Below are 26,251 nucleotides of genomic sequence, written 5' to 3'. Positions count from 1 at the left end.
TGCTGCAATGAATCAATAATGCTTTCCGGTACGGCGGTGATGAGACTTTGCGCTGGAACGAAGGGTGCCTGCAAGCACGTTATCACTCAAACGCTCTAGCCAGTAAGGGAACTGAAAGAGATTGTATAAGAAGTGTTGTGGAAAGTGATGTGTACCTTGAGGGTAAAGAAAGTTCACCCTTATATAGACGCGTCTTGACCATAACCGTCTCCGTGAGACGCAACATGTGATTAGGCAGTTACGGAACACATGTAACGTGAACCCTGCGAGGAGGCGTGCTCCTGTGTGGCACGATACATGCAAGTTGGCGTGCTCCTTTAATTGTGTAGCCATAAGGTGGTGTACCTTAGTCCACGTGTAACCGTGTGATTCGTCTCATGATCGGTCCAGAACAGTTGCCCACCCAAGTCGTTGATGCCTTTATGGCTTTAGCAGCAAAAAGAGGTGTTTAATCAAAGGTGTTCGTTAACAACTTAGCTCGGCTGCCCTAGATGAGTTTTTTTGTGGAACTTAAGTCCGCCCACAAAGAGTTGGCGTCCGTTGATGGTCTAAGCCAGACGACTGCGTTTCGTCAGGAAACTTTAATTCTGCCTGCAAGTGGGTGACGCCCGATTATGAGTTAGTGGGAGTACTTGGCATTTAATGCTTTAGGTGGGACGTTGGCGATGTGCTGGATCTTCAGTCCTACTTACCACGTGTCTGGTTCGTGTGTTCCTAGAAAAATGTTACACGCGCGCGTAACTTTGACTGTGTTACGTTTTTTCCAAGACCAATGTCAGCCGTTTCGATCGTGGCTTTTTGATTTCGCTCGATCTGGTCCGTTGATGTGGACAATTTCGAGGCTATTTGAGGAGAAGCTCTCTTTGTTTTCCTCTGTATTTCATTGTTTCCTTTGGCGTTGTTGTTAGGAAACGTTTCTCGTCTCTTACATGTAGACCCATTTCTCCTCATTTTCTCTCTAATTTTGAGTGTTCCTCTTTGTTTAGCGTTTTGAGTCCGAGCAAGTAATGACCTTCTTCTTTGTGGGCCGTAGAGGGAAATATCATGTGTTTTTCATGGTGATTTGTAGTAGTGAAGAAGAGATTGAGTTGTTTGAAGGGTTTTCCACTTCTGGGTTAGAATGGATGACCCGGGATGTGACCGTCGTCATTCTTCAAGAAGCTTCAGTTACCATTGCAGATGTCGTTGTTGAGACGAAGAATTCACCCCGTTACGACGAAGGCTCGCCTTATTTCGCCCTGTTACCCAGGTTGGCCAGAGAGTGGAACTAGGCTTCCTTCTGGCGAGCTTTGTACCCCCAAGCCGCTTCTTGGGTTTTGAGGATTTGAGACTCCTCTTGGTTAGAGGCGTCCTGCTTGGATGTGCCTAGTCTTCTTCAAATTGGACCATTTTACAACCAGACTACCTTTGTCAACCGGTGGGCAGGACGATCCAGCTCGCACTCTAAGGTCCCCGATTGCGCCCGTCCAAGGTCCGGAGTGGTTCATTCCTCAGACATTTAGATCTTGGTGGTTAGGAAAGAAGTCTATTTTTCCATCTGCCGTCGCCCGTGGTTGAAAATAAGCTTAAAAGCCTTTTTCGTTTAGAATCATTTTTCTTTGTGTAGCTCCGCCTCAAAGGCCCCTCTTGTAATTGACTTGAATGTCTCAATGAAAAGAAGCTTAAAAACCTTTTTCTTTCCTTTGTCGTTGTTTTTTTTTTTTGTTCCGCCCGGGCTCTTCCTTTCCCTTTGTGTTCGCGCATTTTATTTCATGCCACATTTTGTATTGTATGCATTTTTATTTCATGCTACGTTGGGCAGGATTATCCAAGCGTTTCATCTAGGTCGCACTGATGCATTTTATTTCATGTGTGGTCCAGTTTGTTTAGTCTGTCCGAAACATTTTGTTTCATATGGCGGTGGGTGCGATCTCCCGGCGCCTTATCTCGTTGATGCATTTTGTTTCATGCGGCAACATATTTTCTTTTGGTCTGCATTGATGCATTTTGTTTCATGCAGTGGCACCTTCTTTGCTTTATGCTTAATTGGCTGCCCGGGGGAACACGTCCGGCCAAGGCTTAGTTTCCCCTTTAAGGCGTTTAGGGGCGAGACACTCTACCTTGGGGTGGCTAGCCCTTGAGGCGGATCCCGCAATGGGTGCATGACTTTTGTTTTACTTGAGAGTAGAAGCCTTGACATCCGCTCTCCACGAGGGTGCTTCCCTTGCTTGCGGCATTGAGTCCTGTTAATCATGAAACAAAGAAGCAATCACAAGATCTCAAGGCTATGATGGCAGATATGATGTCCATGATGAAACAGCAACAACAACAGAAACCTTAGATTGTACACAATTTTTTACTATTGTCTTTGTTTTGTCTATGCTTCTGATATTATGTTTCTTACTTCATGCCTCTGATAACTTGTGTTTCTAGTACTCTATTATTTTGCTCTGATATTATTATGGTTGTTATGCACTGTTTTGATATGTTTATTAATCATTATTACAACCATGCTATGTTTTGATACTTAGGGTGTGTTTGTTTCATGGAATGAAAATGTATTCCTAGGAATCTAAGGCTGGAATTAAAGATTGCTTTGTTTGGTAGATGGGAAAAACAAAAATATGCCTAGGAATACATTTTTCCCAGGAAAGCAGCTCCCCCACGTTCTCCCCCACGTTCCACATATTTTTTCTCTCTTTTATTCCCATCTGATAGCTTGGGAAACTTTTATTCCCAGAAAATGTAAACCCATGATCTATTTAAAAAGCCATTTATGCCCCTGCAATTCTCGCTTTTCTTTCTCTGTGAACTCCTCTTCCCGCTAAACATTCCACCTTCCTTGATTTGGTGTTCATCAACTGCTTGTTATTTTGGTTCTGGATTTCACTCTTCTCTTCAAGGTACCATCAAATTTCTTTTCAATTCTTCCATTACTCAACATAGATTTGGTGATTGATATCATTATCTCATTATTTTTTGGTCTACTGTTGTTGCTTATTGCCTTCTATCAACTCATTTTTGTTCCTGTTTTGAGAAATTTAACCCACCTTTGTTTTGGTAAGCTAGTAACATGGATATTGTTGATTTTGATTCGCTTAATCTTCTCTTTTAGTTTTTTGAGGGGTTGATACTTATTTTTATTGTTTTTTGTTTTTCAATTCTTCACCAAATTTCGTTAAAAAAAAAAAAAACACTTTCTTTGAAGTATTAATTTTCATGTTTTTTTTTCGCACCTTCCAATTGTATCAATTGAAGAATCTTGGTTTTTTAAAGATAAAATAAAATAATTTTGCAAATATATAATTTTTCAGATATAGGACAAGGTTCATGAGTAGCGAGTTAGGGTGTATGCCTCAGTTCTTGCTACTCTTAAATATGCCGCAGCTTCTAAACTATAAACATGGGATAACTCTACAAGGCAAACACAAACAAGAATCTCAAAGTGCTCCTATTTTAAGGAGATTTTTAACTGATGTTCTGTTTTTCATTTGGCATAAATAATATTTAAAACACTTCATCCTTTGCAAGGAGTTGATATTCACTGTTGTATTTGAAAGAGTAACCAAAAGGAACCAAAAGTAACCAAAGTAAGTTGACAGAGAAACTCAATACTGTACAAATATTTTCGAGCAAACTTCAAGGAAATGAAACAAGTTTGTGTGCTCGTTATAAGGTGGACTGATTGGACAATGTTCCGCTAAAGAATTATTGTGATGAATAAATGGAAGAAGGATCGTAAATGCAATGAGAATGAAGGTAATTTCCTTGATGATTGAAATGATAGTGCAATGCTTAGATTTTTTAAAGTTTTTACAATAGGGGTATTTATGTAATTATAATGTTCATTCCTAGGATTCTACATCTCAAACCAACCATATTTCACTTATTCCTTGGAATTATTTTAAAAAAAGTTTCCAGGAATTAAACAATTAACCAAACACTTTTTTTTTTTATATTTTCTTGAGAATACAAGTTTCACCTTCACATTCCTGGGAATAAGTTTTGAAACCCTCAAACAAACACCCCCTTAGAAATAATCAATGTTTTTCCTACTTCACTTTTTGGTTCTTATTTTATACTTTTTGTTTGATTACAAAATGGGGAGTAGATATAGTACATTTAGGCCCTGAGTCCACTAAATTAAAATTAAAATTAAAATTAATTTAGGAGAACCTGCTTCTCAACTCTTAGGTACTGTTTGGCCCGGCTTTTTTTCAGCTTTTCTACGTTTTTAAGGAGAAGCTAGGCCAAACACAATATCAATAAAGTACCTTCGAAAAAGAGTATTTTTTTTAGAATGCATAAAATTGAATGGAACGAGCTTTAACCAAAAGTTGTTGAATGCTACTTCAAAAAACTATTTCTCCCTAATTTATTTCACAAGCACCTCTCTTCAACTCCCGCCGGCAACCTTTTGTTTTATTTTTTCAATACGCTTTTTTCATCCATTTTTTTTTTATTTTTTTTAACCGGTCCATTTAATTTTTTAATGAGGTTCCATTTAAGTTTATTATCTATTTTTTTAAGGAATTTTATTATCTTTTTATCACTTATATATTAATTTCAATATCTTTTGATCATCACAACCACGCAAATATTTGTATTCACGCTGTCAATGAATGACACCGAATATTTTTATTCCCTTTCTTCAACCACGGAAATACACACACACATTAGTGTTTGGAGTAATACTTTATGTTCCTCTTTCTATTTATTTTTTTTTTGTTATGCTAATGCGTATAATTTTTGTTAGTGTTATGTAATGCGTATAATTATTTTTATAAAATTTTGATTTTAATTAAAAGTACAAGTGTAGTTGCCTAAGAAAATTATACTTATATATAATTTACACATTTGTATTGTAACAAACTATGCATATCTTTTTCTTATTAAAAAACTAAACATATCTTTTTCAATGACACCAGCAATGTAACAAATATAATATTATATATATAAATTCTTATCTTTTTGACCAACACTAAAAATATGGTATTCTTATAACAAAATTTGTTATAGAGTATAATTGGAAAAGAAAAAATCAATTATTCTCATTATATATACACATATACATATTATAGATATGATTGAGCGTGACGAAGAAAGCAATATAAATGAAGAAATCAGTTCATATAATCCAGGAAGAGTGCAAGATGGAGGCTACATGAATAAAGTTAGAAATCAAATAGGAGTTGCGTTGATGGAGAGTAGAAATATTTGAGTTTGTGATGATTTATGTCTTTAAAAAAAAATGATTATTGTTTTTAATTTTCCAAACTACTTTGATATTATTTATGTTATTATTTGAGCCTCCTTAAATTATTTATCCTATTCAAATATTTAACAAGTCGTTTATATGATGATACAAATTTGTATTCATGTTACACAAAATAAACGTCATTGAGTAAATATAGTATTGGTAAAAATATATCTTTTATATTTTAAACATTTTTTCCCTTCAAAAAATATTTTAGACATTTTTTTATTTATTATGTTAATTCATAATGAATTCAAAGTTTTTTTATTTATAGACAATGCATAAATATATGCAAGGTCCCGGGTTCGAACCCCAGACACCACCAAAAAATAATAAATTCAAAGTTTTGTACAATATTTTGCCAAACAGCTTTTAACTCAAAAATAACTTTAGAACTAAAAAAAAAAATAAAGAAACCAAACAGCTTTAACCTTTTCCTTAAAGAGCTTTATTTTAACTTTGTTTTAAAGTAGCTTTTAGACCGAAAAAAAGTCTGGCCAAACGGTACCTTAGTCTTTAATTTCATGTGAGACTATTTCTGAGTGATTTTCTTAATATTAAAATGAATTTAATTAACATGGATAGAACTCAGGGGGAGCTTACAAACCTCACCTTAAGTTCTTGGAATGAATTTGAAATTGTTCCTTCATAGAACAATAACCAAATCAAGCAACAGATCATTGGTGATTCTCAAGCTTCTCAACGACTCTTTTTGATGTGCTGACAATCCTCAACGTATCTTTCACACCTCTATATAAAGGAGTGAAGACTTGTAGATTAAAGTGACTCACAACAATTTTACAAGTGCCAAAACTCTGCTGAAATTGTTTTCACATCAAATTTCACTTAGAATTTCCAAACAACTTTCATATCTTAGAAATTCTAGAGTCTTAAAGAGTTTGTATCTGATTTGTATTGTGAACACCACTGATTGTATATCAAGTGTTCCACCTCAAACATATTTCTGTGTAATTGTGTTTGTTTAGAAGACTCTTGCTTTTGTGCTTGAGCATAGGAAGACTATTGTGTTTGTGCTTGAGCATAGGAAACCTCTTGCTTTTGTGCTTGAGTAGTTTGAAGTCTCTTGCTTTTGTGTTTGAGCAATGGTAATCAGATATTGATTTTAGTGAACTCTCCTTGGAAGTACAAGGGGGACAAAACTACTTTCGAATTGTGGAAGGAACATGTATAATTGCTTTGTGTCTTTCTCTTCTCTCTATATCTTTACTTTATCCACTACATAAGACTCTGAACTTTGTTCATGACTCTGAACTCTATCAGACTCTGAACACTGGACTTAGTTTTAAAAAGAAGAAAAATCTAACACAATTCAACCCCCCTTCTTTTATTTTTCTCACCTTCATATTTCAACATGATAAATGGTCCAAGCTATGAAGAACTAGTTAAGGATTTCTGGGTTAGGGAAGAAGTCTATGATAAGGAAGCCGCTAAAATGGAGGAATTTGAGAAGATAGCTGGTGATGAGAGTCTGAAAGAGAAGAGAAAGGCTCAAATGGGTTTGAAAGAGTTCAAAAGAAATAGATCAGGTATGCTGTAGTGGGAATTCCAGTCACCATTATAGAAGACATAGTTGCAAAAGCTACAAGATGCTCCAATGAAGGGAAGTTTCAGTGGAATCTCAAGAAAACAAGCTCCTGGGTAAACATAGTCAAAGAGGTATTTCACAAGGATAGACCAAAAACCAAATTATGTGATATGTTGGATGAGTACATGGTACTTCATAAATTGGTATTTGAATGCTTCCTACCAAGGGGTGGTGGCATTGACACAATGTCAGTGGACCACAGTGTGTTCTTGTTTTTCTTAATCAATCAAGAAAAGGTCAACCTCCCATGATACATCTTCAACCATATAATATGGGCTATCAAAGAGATTCAAGGAACAAAGAAGAGAAGACATATACCTTATGGCAGACTCTTATCAGAGATCTTCCATCAAAGCAAACTGCTTCAGGATAAGTCAATAATTTAGTGATTTTAAGTATTTATTTTATTAAGATTTTATGTGTTTTTAATTACTTTCTAGAACTATTTTACTTCAATTTGTTGTTATTTAATTTCAGGAATAAATAAGGTGAAAGATTGAGTATTGGAGCAAAAGAAAGGGTTTTGAAGCATGGTTAAGGAATGGAAGGATCTAGAGCATGATTTCGAGCTGATTAAAACCAAAAATATGAAGATTCTATGCAAAAATATCAGGCATGGCCGTGCCTGACAATGCCCAGACCGTGCCTCCAATGATTTCAAACATGCCAAAAACCAGAGAGACAGGCACGGGCCTTGCCTACAGGCACACGGCCGTGCGCGATACTTTGTGCCCTTTTTGTTGTTTTGTTTCAAGACTTGGTGTAACGCCCTAGTTGTTATTTTATTTATTTTTGATTTATTTAGAGTTTTTTATATGATTTTAAATAATATTTGTTGATTATGTGGTGTGTTATATTTTATTATATAATTTATTTTGATAATTAATTAGATTAGGTGAGAATTATTATTATTTTGGAGTTTGGGGATTTAATCAGAATTAAGAGGGAGTTAAATGGAATAAAGGGGAGTTATGTAAATGGGAGTTAGGAAAGAAAGAGTCGAAAACTGTTTTTACGTTGAAACAAGAGTTTTTGGGAGGAGAGCCAAGGGAGAAAGATTCTGAATTTGTAGAGTTCATTCATCTAAATTAAGGTAAGGGTGAGGCTAACTCTCAATGATCATAATGTATAATTTCTGAAAATTGATTTAACATGAATTGCTTTGAGATAGGAATTGTGAATTAGGGTTCTGTTACTGATTTTGAAGGGAAAAAGTGTAGGAATCATGTTAATTATACTCAGAAACCTGTTCTGATCGATTTTAGGATGCTGTAACATTGTTGTAATCAGAATTGGGAAAGATTAGGATTGTTGGAGAATTTTGAGAGAATTTACGAGAGTGTTGAAATAAGCTGAATTGTTGTAGTTGATGCATGTTTTATGTTCCTTTAGATGCCTTATTATATACTGAACCTGTAAACGTCTTTTGGAATATGTTTTGGGTGATCAGGGGATTAAAATTGGGTTTTGGAATGAAAAAGGGTTTGAAACCCGAGAGTTTTTGCACTGCCCAGATGAATGGTCGCTTAAGCGAACGACCCGTCGCTTAAGCGAGCATTCAAGCAAGCAACCCAGAATTCTGAATGTCAGTTCGCTTAAGCGAACCATGAGCGAACCCGTAAGCGAAAAATTATTTCCTCTCTGTCAGAAGTTTGCTTAACCGAACCGTGCGTGAACCATTAGCGAGCAGAACGCCAACTCTCTGTAAGCCGGTCGTTTAAGCGAGCCAACCGTCGCTTAAGCGAAGAAGGTCTTAGTCAGCCACTTTTGAATTTTGCTTCGTGCACTAGGGAATCCTTTTGAACATTTTAAAAATGTTTCTTTCAACTTGTATAACCTTTGTAAATGCATTGAATCCTACTGAAACTCTTTGGTAATCGAATTAGTTGAATCTTGTGAATTTTTTGGATATGATTGAGTATGAAACTATGTGAATATATATGTACTATGTTGATGAATCTTGTTGTTAAGAGTCGTTGTGTCATAGTTGACTAAGAGGTAGAGTATGTCATAATTAATTATGTACATTTGTTGTTGTCGTTGAGTTGTATGTAGATATACACAAGTGGAGTCCATTACATAACATATAAAGCGGGAGAGCTAATGCCCTGGAACGCCTTGTCGTTCAAAGCGGGATGACTCATGTCCTCTGGGAAAGATTAGGATTGTTGGAGAATTTTGAGAGAATTTACGAGAGTGTTGAAATAAGCTGAATTGTTGCAGTTGATGCATGTTTTATGTTCCTTTAGATGCCTTATTATATACTAAACCTGTAAACGTCTTCTGGAATACGTTTTGGGTGATCAGGGGATTAAAATTGGGTTTTGGAATGAAAAAGGGTTTGAAACCCGAGAGTTTTTGCACTGCCCAGATGAATGGTCGCTTAAGCGAACGACCTGTCGCTTAAGCGAGCATTCAAGCAAGCAACCCAGAATTCTGAATGTCAGTTCGCTTAAGCGAACCATGAGCGAACCCGTAAGCGAAAAATTATTTCCTCTCTGTCAGAAGTTTGCTTAAGCGAACCGTGCGCGAACCATTAGCGAGCAGAACGCCAACTCTCTGTAAGCCGGTCGTTTAAGCGAGCCAGCCGTCGCTTAAGCGAAGAAGGTCTTAGTTAGCCACTTTTGAATTTTGCTTCGTGCACTAGGGAATCCTTTTGAACATTTTAAAAATGTTTCTTTCAACTTGTATAACCTTTGTAAATGCATTGAATCCTACTGAAACTCTTTGGTAATCGAATTAGTTGAATCTTGTGAATTTTTTGGATATGATTGAGTATGAAACTATGTGAATATATATGTACTATGTTGATGAATCTTGTTGTTAAGAGTCGTTGTGTCATAGTTGACTAAGAGGTGGAGTATGTCATAATTAATTATGTACATTTGTTGTTGTCGTTGCTGTCGTTGAGTTGTATGTAGATATACACAAGTGGAGTCCATTACATAACATATAAAACGGGAGGGCTAATGCCCTGGAACGCCTTGTCGTTCAAAGCGGGATGACTCATGTCCTCGAACACTTTGTTGTTCAAAGCGGTGAGGGCTTAAGCCCTAATGAATGCTTTAACCATTCAATATCCGGTGAGGGCTTCTGCCCTGTAAATTGGTACCACATGCATAGTCGCATTTGTTGAGGAGTCTTAGGGGTGTTGTCAAGTCATTGCATGAGTCGTCGTTTGTCGTTGGTCGAATTTCCATATTATTGATGATGTTATTGATTATGAGGAATATATGTATATTGGATATTCATTGATATTTTAGGGTGTTAGATTCAATTGATGATACTATATGTTATTATTATTGTTTGTGAATCTCACCCCTTCTGCTTGGAAATGTTGCCCTTCCCATGGGTAACTTGCAGGTGATCCTGAGTAGTAGGTGGTGGCTCAAGTGTCTAGGGCTCTGATACGTACGGGATGGGATTACTTTATTATTTTTCATTCCTTATGTATCACATTTTTGGATTATGTTGATGTAGCCCTTTTTGTTGATTGTTGAATTAATTGATGAGGCTTTTACGCCAAGATTAGTTTATGGAGAATTAAACGGTTGACATTGGTTGTTGTTTTAATAAAAATATTCCGCTGCAATTTATTGAGGTTAAATTAAATAGTTTATATTCTATTTAAGAAATTTTGGAAACGTTGTGTGACATGTCCGTTTCGGTGATTTACTCTGATGTTTATTTATTATTTAATTGCTTTGGGAAAACGGGGTGTTACACTTGGCACGATCCATGCTAAGCTGAGCACGGCCGTGCCAAGGTTCATGTAACACCCTAAACCCCACATATTATTTTCTAATAAAAATATAATAATTATTAAAGTACGTAAGGGTGTCACACATCTTCATCAATTCAAAAGTACTTTATTTAGATTTTAAAAAAACGTCGCAGCGGAATAATTTTCAAAAACTTTAAAGTATACATCTCATCATAGTTTCAACAAAAACTGAATACAATAGAATTCAAAAAGATAGTCTTAATAAAATAAACCCCAATCCCTAGTGTCACAGATCAGAGCATCGACTCGATAAAGACTCCCAAAAGCGATAAGTAAACGAGGCTCTAAAGCCATCCTGCAAGACTCACTGCTACTAAACTTCTTCTTCCTGCAAATCTACACCACAAGGGTGCAGGCGTCCAACCCGCCACTAGAGGGTGAGAATATATTCAACATAAGAAATGCATAAACACATGTATAAATCCAGGTAAAAGAACACTTCAATTACATTTAGGTATGTATATATCACAGACACATAATATGCACATTTAAACATGTAACTTCATTTAATAAAATCAATAGGCATTAATCAACATCTTATATAACATACAAGTATCAACACTATTTAAGTATATCAAGTATACATTTAGAAAAATACAGATCATTCACACATAATCATATAGAAGCTCATCAATAAATATCACATCTTTAAATAGTCACACATCTTTAAATCACACATCTTCAAATAGCACATCAATTTCTTATCATCAAATAATACATCAATTTCACATCATCAAGTAATTCACAAATTATATTTAGTCAAATAATTCATCATCTAAAACTTTTTCCACATGAATTATTTACAATAATTTAAATAAATCAAAATATGATATTTATTTAAAATATCACACGAGGCAAAAACTAAAATAGGCTAGCACATAATGAATCAAGTATATTCTAAAGATCAAGATTAGAATTTTTAAAGAGATTAGAATTTTTAAAGTCTATAATCACGTATAGCACTTTATTAAAATAATCGATTCATTTTAAAATAATTGTTTCAAATTTCAATAGGTAGCAGCATCATGAAGTACAAGAAATTACAAAGGTTAAATTCTGATCCAAGAATATATATATATATATATATATATATATATATATATATATATATATATATATATATATATATAAAATTCATATATTTCTAGAAGGAAATTAAAGGCATATATCCACTAAAGTTTCATTTATCTACTCTACTTATATTTTTTCGTTCCTAGTTATTATAAACAGTGCATAAACCAACCTTCCATTAAATACATTGACGTCGGTAAAATCATTAAAAAACACGTAGACATCTGTTGCATATTTTCCTTTTTAATTTTATAGGCACATAAAAAGAATAAAAATGATTGACCAAAAAAAAAAAAAAAAAAGAATAAAAATGATATCAGATAATCCTAAATTAACGACATTAATAAAGCATATGATAAAGGTTAGCATTCGTTTCAGTCCCAGCACCTATGTTAGTAAATAAGTTTGTGATTTAACCATCAAACACAACAAAGAAATTTAAAGCTTTATTTTAAGGCATCAAGCTATCATACACAAAAATCACAAATCAGTAACAAATATTGATACATAATCACATAACACAAAAGGATACAAATTTAATTATAGATTCATCAAAGGAATAAGAAAATAATGAAAATTAACGACTCTTCACTATCCACATAAATACACAATCCTTATGATGAATAGAGAATTCCCCCTTATCTCTAGTTCGCAAAATTGTGAATTCCTACGGTTGAATCTCTCATAACCTCTTCTCTCTTTGTCTCTTTTCTCCACAACCTTAGTTTTTCTTTTGCCGCTTGTTCTCTCTTTCTCCGTAACCCTTTTTCTCTGAGCTCTAATTGAGTTTGTTACCAAACTTTTTAGATTACTATATGTCCTCTAGGTTTATTAACAATCTTTTCAGATTACTATTTGTACCTCTAATTTTTGTTACTATTCTTCTCGTAACTACACCACCTTTCTTTTCACACCTTCCTCTACTTAAATCATTAAAACACTACTCAGTTCACTAACTACAATTCTTTTCCATTCAATTTTACTAATCCACCCCCGTTCGCACTCTACTTTCTTATTCTCTCTAAAAACTCTATTTTCTTCCTAAATATTATTTTCTCTCACTCTTTTTAATTAAAGCTCTATTTTATATATACTACCTTTATTAGTCCAATGTCTCTATCCCAATTAACTAAAAGAAACCCACCCAAACATGCCAAAAACTAATTTAATTCAATAAAAATAAAAATAATGTCACACAATCAACACTACTACTAAAAATAATAATACTATATTATCTAATAAACTAATTTTAAAAATTGGAGTGTTACAGTTCCAAGTTGCTATTTTGTTATGTTTTCCTACCTAAAAGCCCATGGGTTGCTTGCTATATAATTTTATGCCTTTTCTAAGGGCTTAAGTTAGCTTTTAGGCTATAAATCGAGTAGCCACCAGACCTTGTGATTCATATTTTGTTCTTGGGAATTTTATGTGACAACTATTTCCATTAATAAAAGTTCTTACTTTTCTTGCTTTTTATTATTCTTGTTATTTACTTTAATGTTCTTCTTCTTAATCTCTATGTCTAAGATGAACATGAGTGAGTAGACTTCTTTGTCTTGAGATTGTTGGATGAGTCTAATGACCTAATCCTATTCAAACCAAGCCTAGAACCCTAATTTTATGTAAATCCTATTTTTCTAATCTAATCTCATTGTTCTTAATTCTTATTTCAAATACTAACCGAAGTATCAAAAGAAGAAGGTTAGTATTGGACATGTGAGATTAGACAAGGTCTTCAAAACATGAGAATAATCTAGAAAACCTTGAGACCTTAAAGTTTTGTTCTTAATGGGTTTCAACAACGATCAACCATGAGAATATGCGTGGTTGTTGTTGAAACACACTCATTGATTTCGAGAGAAACCTTGATATGCTTTAGAGAAACCGGTCTTTAGAAATAGGTCTAACATAAAATTAGTATATAGGTTTGGATTGTGAAAGATTTGTCATTATGATGAACCAACAATCCCAAGGCACTTTTTATTATTATTTTCAATCAATCAAAAATCCCAACTTTTAAAACCCTAATCTTTCAGCTAAACACCACTAAAAAGCAAATCAAAATCACAACAACTCCCTGTTGGAATGATACTTTTTTACTATTCCGGTAAACCGTGCACTTGCGGATTTACTACATCACTTCAGACTCTTAGGTTAACTGGCTCAGTTTGTGATAAGGATCTTGGTACCTGTGTAATGCCTTAATTGTTATTTAATTATTTTTAGTCTTTTATATGATTTTAAATTATTTATGTTGATTTTGTGGTGTGGTGTATTTTATTAAATGGCTATTTTTATTATTTAATAGAATGAGTGAGAATTAGGATTTAATTGGAGTTTTGGGGTCAAATAATAATTAAGTGAATTAAGTGGGAGATAATTAAATATTGGGAGGTTATATTTATTGAGAAAATTAGAAAATAAAAGTCAGAAGCAGTTTTCACGTACAACAGAGTTTTGGGAGAAAAACCAAAAGGAGAGCCAAGAGGGGAGAATCTGATTTTCGTAGAGCTTGTTCATCAATTCAAGGTAAGGGTGAGGCTAACTCTCAATAGTTATAGTCTATATAACTCTGATTCGGTTTTAGCAAAGATTCTGGTTAATTTTAGAATTTGGGATTAGGGTTAAAAGTTGTAGATTGATGATTAATTAATGAAAACATGGGGAATTGGTGCAAAAACTGTGTATAGACCTTAGAAGATTCATAGGTTGATGTTTAGAATCAATTTTAAGGTTAGAACAATGGGATTGGATGAATTTTTGAGAAAAACTGTAATATGTCCGTACAGACATTCATCATTCGCCTCCACAAGTAGCTTGTCTCGCCTCGCGTGTGAGCAATATTCATCGTCCGCCTCACGAGCAAGATCGCTCGCCATGGCGAGTACCAGAGAAAGAAACTTTGATTTTTAAAATGTTGTTTTAGGTAGTATGTTGGATGGTTTTGAGTGCCTAGATGTTTATGGAGAGGACTGATCAAGTTTTTAGATCAAAAGGAGGATTAGGGAGCTTAAAAATGAGGATTTAGTGAGAAAAATGTCAAAACTCTCGAGAGCACCATTTTTCTGCTCGCCCTAGCAAGTAGCCTATTTTCTTGAGTTCGCCTAGCGAGCAAATGCACTCGCCTCGCGAGTTGCTCAATAGCTGAATCCGCATCTGTGTTTTTGAATACTGTTTGGTTGGATCCTCGTGTAGGACAAATAACTATGAATAATTATGCTATTTTACCAGAGCTGCAGAGTTGAATATGATTGATTGCTGATTGTTGTTTGATGTATATATATTTAAATAAATTATACAAGTTTTTGAATACCATTGTACAAAGGTTGTTGTGTCACAAATTGACAATGTTGAGGTGTAAGTCATGAATAAATATGCACTGTTGTATTGTAGTTGTTGTTGTCCATGTTGTCGTTGTTGTAGGGGAGTTGTATGTTGATATACACAAGTCGAGGTCATTGTAAACTCAAAAAAAAAACTGTTGAGGGCTCATGCTCTGGAATGCTTTGTCATTCAACCATTGAGGGCTTATGCCCTGGAATGCCTTGTCATTCAAATTGTTGAGGGCTTATGCCCTAGATTGCTTAGTCATTCAACACGTTGAAAATTGTACCACATGCATACTGTAGTTGTTGGTTGAATCTTGTTGTTGTAGGTGTTGTTGAGTAAGATGTTGTAGTTGTTGTTGAGTGAGTTGTTGTTGAATGAGCTGTTGTAGTTGTTGTTGAGTAAGATGTTGTAGTTGTTGTTGTGTCGTCATTGTTGATTGGATTAGTAAGTGTTATTAAAATTGAAGAAGTATGAACATTATTGTTGGATATATGTTGCTAATTATGTTATTGGATTAAGTTGTTAAGTACAGTTGATAATTTATATATATCTATTATTATTGTTTGTGAATCTCACCCCTTCTGCTTGGAAATGTTGCCCTTCGTACGGGTAACTTGCAGGTGATCCAGAGTAGTAGCTGATAGTTGCTGTTATTTGCTGTTGTGAGTGGACTTTCCTCACATGTGTCTTAGGAGCTCTGATACGTAACGGGATGGGGATAATTTGTCGTTGTATTCATCATTCCTTATGTATCGTTATGAACCTGTTGGTGTTTGATTAAATCTTTAAAGATATTTATGTTTAGGCCATGTGCCAGAATTTATTAGAAGTTGTTTTAATGTTGAAAATATTCCGCTGCGATGAATTATTATGTTTTACCGAAGACTATTATTTAATATTCCCTCCGTCCCAAATTGTATGACGTTTTGGGCTTTTCACACATATTAAGAAATGTAATTAATATTGTGTGGGAAAAAGATATTATGAGTTGTTTTACAAAATTATCCTCAATAATTGATATGGGAAAGATAAATGAAGGAATTGAAAGAAAAGAGAGTAATAAATAGTTAAGGATATAATAGGAAAAGTAACATTAATTTTTCATTGGTATTGTAAAGCGACATATAATTTGGGACAAATATTTTTTCTAAAGTGACATACAATTTGGGACGGAGGGAGTAAATAGTGTTTTATTCTATTTATGGATTTTTGAAAAGTAGTGTAACATTCTGTTTGTTGATTACTCTGATTATTTAAATGAAATTTTTATGTTGGGGAAAACGTGGTGTTACAATTGGTATCAGAGCAGGTCGCAGGTCCGACCAAGTAGTTGAGTCGTGTTGAGTCGTGTGTCAGTTTATACTGCCTTGTTGTTGTCTTGATTATTGTTTGTTATGTAGAATTTTGAGATGGCTGGAAGAAATGATGCTGCTATTGCTGCTGCACTTGAGGCTGTAGCTCAAGCTGTAGGACAACAATCGAATGTTGGTGCTGGTGCAAATGCTGAAGTTAGGATGTTAGAGACTTTTTTGAGAAATCATCCACCAACTTTCAAAGGTAGATATGATCCTGATGTAGCTCAGAAGTGGCTCAAGGAGGTTGAAAGAATTTTCAGAGTCATGCAATGTAGCGAGGTGCAGAAGGTGCGGTTTGGTACGCACATGTTGGCCGAAGAGGCAGATGACTGGTGGGTAGGTGAGCTTCCTATCCTTGAGAATGGTGGGGAAGTTGTGACCTGGGCTGTGTTTAGGAGGGAGTTCCTGAGCAGGTACTTTCCGGAAGATGTCCGTGGAAAGAAAGAGATCGAGTTTCTTGAACTGAAACAAGGTGATATGTCGGTAACTAAGTATGCTGCTAAGTTTGTGGAGCTTGCAAAATTCTATCCATATTATACTGCTGAGACTACTGAGTTCTCAAAGTGCATTAAGTTTGAAAATGGTTTGCGTGCTGACATTAAGCGGGCCATAGGTTACCAAAAGATCAGGCTATTTTCTGAATTGGTGAGTAGTTGTAGAATTTATGAGGAGGATACGAAGGCTCATTATAAGGTTAGGAGTGAGCGGAGGAACAAGGGTCAGCAAGGTCGTCCGAAGCCCTACAGTGCTCCTGATGACAAAGGGTAGCAAAGATTGAATGATGAGAGGAGACCTAAGAGAAGAGATGTTTCTACTGAGATTGTTTGTTACAAGTGTGGTGAGAAGGGCCACAAGAGTAATGTATGCAATGATGAGGAGAAGAAGTGCTTCCGATGTGGAAAGAAGGGCCATACGATAGCTGAATGCAAGCGTGGTCATATTGTTTGCTTCAATTGTGACGAAGAAGGTCATCTCAGTTCACAGTGTAAGAAGCCTAAGAAGGCTCAAGCAAGTGGAAGGGTGTTTGCTTTAGCTGGTACTCAGACAGCAGATGGGGATCGTCTGATCTGAGGTACATTTTCGAGGACGAAAATTCTTTAAGTTGGGGAGAGTTGTAATGCCCTAATTGTTATTTAATTATTTTTAGTCTTTTATATGATTTTAAATGATTTATGTTGATTTTGTGGTGTGGTGTATTTTATTAAATGGTTATTTTTATTATTTAATAGAATAAGTGAGAATTAGGATTTAATTGGAGTTTTGGGGTCAAATAATAATTAAGTGAATTAAGTGGGAGTTAATTAAATATTGGGAGGTTATATTCATTGAGAAAATTAGAAAATAGAAGTCAGAAGCAGTTTTCACGTACAACAGTTTTGGGAGAAAAACCAAGAGGAGAACCAAGAGGGGAGAATCTGATTTTCGTAGAGCTTGTTCATCAATTCAAGGTAAGGGTGAGGCTAACTCTCAATAGTTATAGTCTATATAACTCTGATTCTGTTTTAGCAAAGGTTCTGGTTAATTTTAGAATTTGGGATTAGGGTTAAAAGTTGTAGATTGATGATTAATTAATGAAAACATGGGGAATTGGTGCAAAAACTGTGTACAGACATTAGAAGATTCATAGGTTGATGTTTAGAATCAATTTTAAGGTTAGAACAATGGGATTGGGTGAATTTTTGAGAAAAACTGTAATCTGTCCGTACAGACATTCATCGCTCGCCTCCGCGAGTAGCTTGTCTCGCCTCGCGAGTGAGCAATATTCATCGCCCGGCTCGCGAGCAAGATCGCTCGCCATGGCGAGTACCAGAGGAAGAAACTTTGATTTTTAAAATGTTGTTTTAGGTAGTATGTTGGATGGTTTTGAGTGCCTGGATGTTTATGGAGAAGACTAATCAAGTTTTTAGATCAAAAAGAGGATTAGGGAGCTTAAAAATGAGGATTTAGTGAGAAAAATGTCAAAACTCCCGAGAGCACCATTTTTCTGCTCGCCATGGCGAGCAACTTACTCGCCCTAGCGAGTAGCCTATTTTCTTGAGTTCGCCTACCGAGCAAATGCACTCGCCTCGCGAGTTGCTCAGTAGCTGAAGCCGCATCTGTGTTTTTTAATACTGTTTGGTTGGATCCTCGTGTAGGACAAATAACTATGAATAATTATGCTATTTTACCATAGCTGCAGAGTTGAATATGATTAATTGCTGATTGTTGTTTGATGTATATTTATATTTAAATAAATTATACAAGTTTTTGAAAACCATTGTACAAAGGTTGTTGTGTCACAAACTGACAATGTTGAGGTGTAAGTCATGAATAAATATGCACTGTTGTGTAGTAGCTGTTGTTGTCCATGTTGTTGTTGTTGTAGGGGAGTTGTATGTTAATATACACAAGTCGAGGTCATTGTAAACTCAAAAAAAAAACCGTTGAGGGCTCATGCCCTGGAATGCTTTGTCATTCAACCGTTGAGGGCTGGAATGCTTTGTCATTCAACCGTTGAAGGCTTATGCCCTGGAATGCCTTGTCACTCAAATTGTTGAGGGCTTATGCCCTGGAATGCTTAGTCATTCAACACGTTGAAAATTGTACCACATGCATACTGTAGTTGTTGGTTGAATCTTGTTGTTGTAGGTGTTGTTGAGTAAGATGTTGTAGTTGTTGTTGAGTGAGTTGTTGTTGAATGAGCTGTTGTAGTTGTTGTTGAGTAAGATGTTGTAGTTGTTGTTGAGTGAGTTATTGTTGAGTGAGTTGTTGTTGAATCTTGTTGTGTCGTCGTTGTTGATTGGATTAGTAAGTGTTATTAAAATTGAAGAAGTATGAACATTATATTTGGATATATGTTGCTAATTATGTTATTGAATTAAGTTGTTAAGTACAGATGATAATTTATATATATCTCTTATTATTGTTTGTGAATTTCACCCCTTCTGCTTGGAAATGTTGCCCTTCATACGGGTAACTTGCAGGTGATCCAGAGTAGTAGCTGATAGTTGCTGTTATTTGCTGTTGTGAGTGGACTTTCCTCACATGTGTCTTAGGAGCTCTGACACGTAACGGGATGGGGATAATTTGTCGTTGTATTCATCATTCCTTATGTATCGTTATGAACCTGTTGGTGTTTGATTAAATCTTTAAAGATATTTATGTTTAGGTCATGTGCCAGAATTTATTGGAAGTTGTTTTAATGTTGAAAATATTCCGCTGCGATGAATTATTATGTTTTACCGAAGACTATTATTTAATAAATAGTATTTTATTCTATTTATGGATTTTTGAAAAGCAGTGTAACATTATGTTTGTTGATAACTCTGATTATTTAAATGAAATTTTTATGTTGGGAAAATTGGGGTGTTACAACGTGCACTGGAAAGATCATCAACGAAAGAACATTAAAGTATGTGCAAATTGTGGATAAGGTGACATTGTTAGTCTCTGATTTGAAGGAATCTGATGTGTAATCAGACCTTATGGTAGATTTTCCTCCTATCTCAAAGGAATACAATCCAGAGGTTCTGGCTGCTTATGTACTTTCTCATTATGAAAGTACTAGAGACATCATTGCATACAACTCAATCCCTCCTATTACGGATAGTGTGCCTCTGAAGATTGCTAAGAAGAGGAAATCCATGAAGGACAAGTCTGATGTTGAGGAAGAGGCTGAAGTAAAGCCTAAGAAGCAGAAGAAGGACAAGAAAGCTCCAGAGCTTATAGTGTCTAAACCAACTCTACCAGGCATTCAAGAAGAAGTGGCTAATCTAGGACCTATTGAGGTTCTAGAAAAGAGAACTAGAGGTGGTTCATCAGAAGCTACTTCCCAGTCAAAACCAAAGGTTCAAAAGAAGAAGGCCAACAAGAAGATCATGCAAATGGTGGTCTCTAGATACACTGAAGAAAAAGATGCTGAATTAGAAGCTTCAGCATATAAACAAAGACAGAAGACCTAATTCAGCTGTCTTTGTGATTTGTGAGCCATTCGTGTGTCATATCGATACTAGAGCTGGACTATCTTTGGCTTGTATTTTTGAATTACTTGTAAGCTTTGAAGCAAGAGTGAATTATGTATTTCACGGAGTGTGTCTCCTTTATCTTTGGTATTAGGACGATCATTGGGTTGTGATTAAGAGGAGGTAAGTAGGGGATCTCATATCTAGGACTACGTGAGTCTTAGGTAGAAATTGCATAAGTAGTGATTAAGTGAGAAGCTAGTAGACCAATGGTTTTATGTATTCTTTGAATTGATACTACTATAGTGAATTTCCTTCCTGGCTTGGTAGCCCCATATGTAGGTTAAGTTGCACCAAACTAGGTTAACAAACTCCCTATGTCCTTTTACTTCTTGTACCTCTTTTATTGTTTGCTAACAATGTTTTTACGAAGTCTTGACATCTGTCTGGACGTCGTACTCGTACATAACATCCTTATTGTGTGCCGAAATTACAATTGTTATTAGGTACTTCTGCAGCAACATAATCTTTTACCCGTGCCTCCCCATTTACTTGGGATACCACCAACCATGAGTCGGTTTTTACTATAACTTCTCTGTCGCCAAGACCTCGGACGAGGTTAAGCCCTACTATCACCGCCTCGTACTCTGCCTAGTCTTTTATGGTGGAAAATCCAATCCAGAGAGATAGTTCCACCACCAATCTAGAGATCCACCACCAACCCTTCCATACTTCCCCCCCCCCCCCCTTTCTAGTGTTGGAGGATCCATCCGTAAACACAGTCCATATTGAGCATGGTTCGGAGGTAGGCGGAGTAAATTCTGCCAAGAAATAATCTATGAATGTCCATTCTTTCAACTTCTTCCTTGCATCAAAGGTTATATTGAATTCAGACAGTTCTATCGACCACTTGGTCATTCTTCCCTCCAAGTCAGGGCGAAATGAGACGTGTTTTAACGGTTGGTCTGTTCTGACTACGTAGGCTAAGAAGCACCTTCTCAGTATCCTGGCCGCCACTTTGAGTGCGAGCACCATCTTCTCGATCTTTTGGTAACGGGTTTCGGTACGGCTAGGGCCTTTGAGCAAATAGATTCTGATTGTTCTTATTTCCCTCAGTAGAACGACGGTGACTGCCTCCGCCGAAATGGCTAAGTATAGGAAAAGGTTTCCCCCGCCATGGGTCTGGACAACACAGGGGGTTGTGACAGGATGTCCTTCAACTTGTTGAATGCCTCTTCACATTTTGGCGTCAATTCGAAATTCGCTTCCTTCTTTAAGAGTATGAAGAAAGGAAGGGCGTGTTGAGCGGATTTGGAAATGAACCTGCTCAGGGCCGTTAGTATCTCGTTTAGTTTCATGATTCACTCCTTCTGGAAGGAGGTTCCATTTCCAGAACGTCCCTGATTTCGGGGTTTGCTTCGATTCCTCTCTCTATGAGGTAGAATCCCAATAACTTCACTGCCTTGACTCCAAAAGTGCATTTCTCTGGGTTCAGGCGCATGTTATACTGGCGTACGTGAGTGAATACCGTCTCCAGGTGGTCTTTATGTTGATACTCTTCGGCTGACTTTACGATCATATCATCAATGTAGACCTCTACCATATCCCCTATCTCGTCACGAAAGATTTTATTCATCATCCTCTGATAGGTGGCACCCACGTTCCGCAAACCGAAAGGCATAACATTGTAGATATACTTTGCGCCCTCGGTCATGAACGATGTATGCTTCCTATCGTCCTTATCCATGGGAATCTGATTGTAACCAAAATAGACGTCCATGAAGGACATCAGCTTGTATCCACACGAGTTGTCCACTAGTTTGTCGATGTTGGGAAGTGGATAGGCGTCGTTTGGGCGGGCTTTGTTTAGGTCTGTGTAATCAACGGACATTCGCCACTTTCTACTTGCCTTCTTCACGAGGAGCACATTAGAGAGACACTAAAATTATCTTTCAAGTACTAGTGGCTGATGTATTTAGTACATTTAGAATATTACAAAATATTATCTTTCAAATATAGGCTGTTAATGTAGTAAAATTGGTGGATCAAATTAAAAATATTGTTTGATTCTGGTTCTTAGGCATAAAGACTCTTTGTATGCTTTTCCTAAATGGTGAAATAACCATTGATTTGCATAAAGTGGATGTAAAACTTCGTTTGCAAGGGTTTGAGTAAAATATTTCTATTAGAGAGACACTTTTTTAGATTAATATTAATGAGATTGTCTAATATGGATTCGGAATAAAGTTGGACTCATCCATTTTAATAAATTCTAATAAAATAATAGTTTTTATTATTATATAAAATAAATAAAAAATCATTTTTTTACTAAAAAAAATCTTTGGACTATTTTTAAAAGGTACGTTCATTAACACATAACTCTCTCTCTCTCATTTGTCCCTTTAAAATACTATGCAAAACTATCATGAATAAATAAAAAGGAAAAATTATTATCCAATGTCTATTTATTTTTTAAAGTTAATTTACAATTTTTGTCTCGTAAATTATTTTCAAATTTCACGGCATTCTCTTAATTATTTTTTTATCTCTTAATTTATAAATGTAACACTTTTTTGCCTTAATTTCTTTTCGTATAATTTTCATGCATAAAGTTTGGCAACTTTAGTTCCTTAAAGTCAAAATGTAGTTTTCAGGGCAGTGGATTCTCGCCCGTTACTCAAGCTAACATTCTCACTTCTGCTTCGTCCAATCATGCTTGTGCAGGTATTCGTTCTAAGGCTCCCCTACCAATTCATTGTGACATCTCGGTAGATCGCCTAGTCCTCGTTCCTCTTGGGCGCTTTATCTACTTACCCCATTAATAACTAGCCGTTTTGTACCCATTTGGGGTTGGCCTAGTGGTTTGCTTGGGATCTTGGAGTTTGCTCCTTCAAAGGTCTCAGGTTCGATTCCCTCTGGTGCCAATTTCGGTAGGCTAAGTTCATACAGAGTTTGCTCTAGCTTCAAACAGGGCCCCCGCAAGTGGGTGGTGGAATTGATCCTCTGGGATTAGTCGATTAAACTAGCCGTTTTGATTTTTTGGAACAATTCGATGATGTTGTAGATCTTTTTAGGAGGCTGATTTGATGATACCGGTTGGATCAATTATGAAAGCTTAGTCTTTTTCTTGATGTATATAACCTGACCTGATTAATTATGTTGTTAGATGTTAGTTAGAAATTTAATGAGATTGTGGTGTTTTGACTTATAAATTACTCCATCCCTTATGTGGCTCCCTTGTTCTTTTGCCTTGACAACAAATTGAAACCTCGGGTTAGTGTTGTCAAACAGTGACTACAACAACGCTATAACACTGCAGCATAGCGGAATTTGTGCAAACTGCTATTTTCTACAATCCACGATTGACCATGTCATCGATTTGACTTTGATCGTTATGGACTGTACCACGGTCGAGTCCTAGGCAGGCAGACCTTATTTTAACAGCGGGCACCGTAACTATGAAAATGCTCCTTCTTTATATTGATTTTGTATGCAGACATATCAGCATCAACACAACAAGCAAATGAGCTGCACTGCAATGGCTCAGATACTTTCAAACACACTTTATTACAAACGGTTCTTAAATTGATTTTCTTGAAATATTTGATGCTTTAAGGGCTCGTTGTTATCGATTATAAAAAAGTGATTTTGACATTAATAATTTAGAGATTTTTTTTGGACATTTTTAAGGAAAACATAAGTTGTTGTGTTTGTTTACTATAATGAAAATCACTTTTAAACAAATTTATAAAAATGATTTTCACAAGAACCTACCAAGAACAACTTCTCATTGAAATAGTTGTAAGATTTTTTTTCTTTCATATTCTAATTTTTTTAATGAACTGATGCAAACTTCCAAAAGTGATTTTTTTATATTTTTTTGGCTTAAATATGTCTTTCGTCCCTGCAAATATAGTCTATTTGAATTTTTGTCCCTGAAGTTACTAATTCTTCCAATCTGCCCCTGCAAATATTAATCATTTGACTTTTGGTCCTAATTACATCTGATTAGTAACTTCAAGGATAAAAATTCAAATGACATATATTTGCAGGGATGAAAGACCTATTTAAACCAACCACTTCACCCAATCATCACTTGCCACATGGGCACCACGTCGCTAATGACAGCCCACCTCAGCAAAAAAATCTAATTAGGACCAAAAGTCAAATGATTAGTATTTGCAAGGGCATATTGGAAGGATTAATAACTTCATGGACGAAAATTCAAATAACCTATATTTGCAGGGACGAAAGACATATTTAAGCCGTTTTTTTAAAAAAAAAAAATTCCTAGCAAACAGGCCCTAAACTGTGCTTAACTAAGGCCCTAAACTGTGCTTAACTAACACCTCTACATTAAAATATGATTTATTGCAGGATGTTGTTACTCCACTGTCTGAAACAGAAGCAGTTGAATTGGTCAAAACAGTTTTTGCATCAGCAACTGAGAGAGATATATACACAGTTAAACCTGCCATATTTTTGCATCAGCAATGCAGGATTTTATGATTTCTGCCTCCTCTAAAGGAGCTTAATTCTAGAAAAAATGAATTTTCTTGAAATTGTTCGTTTAGAAATTTATTAGTGGTAAGTATTTGTCTCTCTAATTATATTAAAAAAAATTATTTGTCTTTGCAATTTCTAATTATTTAGAGTGTTCAAATCTGCATAAATGATTTTCAGCCCTTTTTAAAATTTATCAACAATCATGTGAATTGTGTTAATCACATTTTAAAATGCATTAACCATATTATTTATCGTCAATTTTATGCTTAAATGTATTCGGACTTTTACCATGCAAATCAATAGATGAACACATTAAACACTTATATAAATATTTATAATTATTTATTAACTAACATATTCTTAACACATATTAGAATCTAACCCGTGCAACACTCGAGCTTTCCACTTAGGGAAAATAAATCAAACTAAACAACAAGCATATTTTTTAAAAAAAAAATTCGGTATCCGATCTAAGAATCGACTAATCCAAAAGGACCAATCCCACTGCAACAACAAGCATATTTAATACAACATCCCATTATTTATTTTTTTCTACCAACTTCATCCCTAAATTGATACAACCTAACTCGTCCATATCATTCATAGATAATGGTGGCATTCTGGATCAGCAGCACTATCAGGATGTTGTATCCTTTTCCCACACTTTTCTGCTAAGAGGAGTCTCTTCTTATTCAGATCTATTTCTTCTGAAACTATACAAAAATACCATATATTAATACAAGAAAAAACTTAATTATTATATCATTAATGATTTCTCCAGAATATTGCGCAAATGCAATAACAAAATGGATATTATGGGGAAGTTCACTTACATGGATAAGGTTTCGAAGCATTCGCAATGTTCCTTGCTAATGCCTTTGATGAAAAACTCAACAGACAAATAAAGAGAACTACCAAAATAAGAGAGCTTTTCTTTGAAGCCATTTTTCTTGCTACAATGGACTCACTACATATGGTAATTTATATAATCTAAAATTGGTGGTTGTTGATTTCCTTTCAATCATATTTAATTGGCACTAGTAATAAAGTTTTTACTTTTTTTATGCGGTGTAGACTATATTTGCTTATAAAAAGCGCATGTACATTATAGACCAAATATCTCTTTGGATCCTTTTAAGTTTTACGTTTGTTTCATGTAGGTCATTTAAGTTTCTAAGGTTTCATATAGGTCCTTTAAGTTTCTAAGATTTCAGATAGATCCTTTTAAGTTTCAAGTTTGTTTCAGATAAGTCATTTCTATCAAATCAACTTTGGCTTAACAGAGGTTGATAGAAATGACCTATCTGAAACAAACTCGAAACTTAAAGAACATATTTGAAACCTTAGAAACTTAAAGGACCTATTCGAAACAAATTCAAACTTAAAGGACCTATCTTAAACCTTAAAAATTTAAAGGAACTA

General features: G+C 35.3%; 1 protein-coding gene and 1 long non-coding RNA gene across 2 annotated transcripts; one reads left to right on the top strand and one right to left on the bottom strand.

The window, feature by feature from the left end:
* Window positions 1-6,608: 6,608 nt before the first annotated feature.
* Window positions 6,609-17,453, top strand: LOC112420785 (uncharacterized). Its single transcript, XM_039832646.1, has 4 exons — window positions 6,609-6,783; window positions 16,486-16,625; window positions 16,824-17,075; window positions 17,229-17,453. The coding sequence occupies exons 1-4, from the start codon at window positions 6,609-6,611 to the stop codon at window positions 17,451-17,453; spliced, it is 792 nt and encodes a 263-aa protein (XP_039688580.1).
* Window positions 17,454-25,141: 7,688 nt separating this feature from the next.
* On the bottom strand, window positions 25,142-25,822 carry LOC25491960 (uncharacterized). The gene is made up of 2 exons (XR_003011101.2): window positions 25,663-25,822; window positions 25,142-25,542 (listed from the first exon to the last, which is right to left on the bottom strand). It is a non-coding gene; the product is annotated as an uncharacterized lncRNA (long non-coding RNA).
* Between the last annotated feature and the right edge of the window lie 429 nt (window positions 25,823-26,251).

This window comes from Medicago truncatula, chromosome 4 (genome assembly GCF_003473485.1).
Source record: "Medicago truncatula cultivar Jemalong A17 chromosome 4, MtrunA17r5.0-ANR, whole genome shotgun sequence".
In the NCBI taxonomy this organism is placed as follows: Eukaryota; Viridiplantae; Streptophyta; class Magnoliopsida; order Fabales; family Fabaceae; genus Medicago; species Medicago truncatula.
This window is presented reverse-complemented; position numbering and strand designations above follow the sequence as displayed.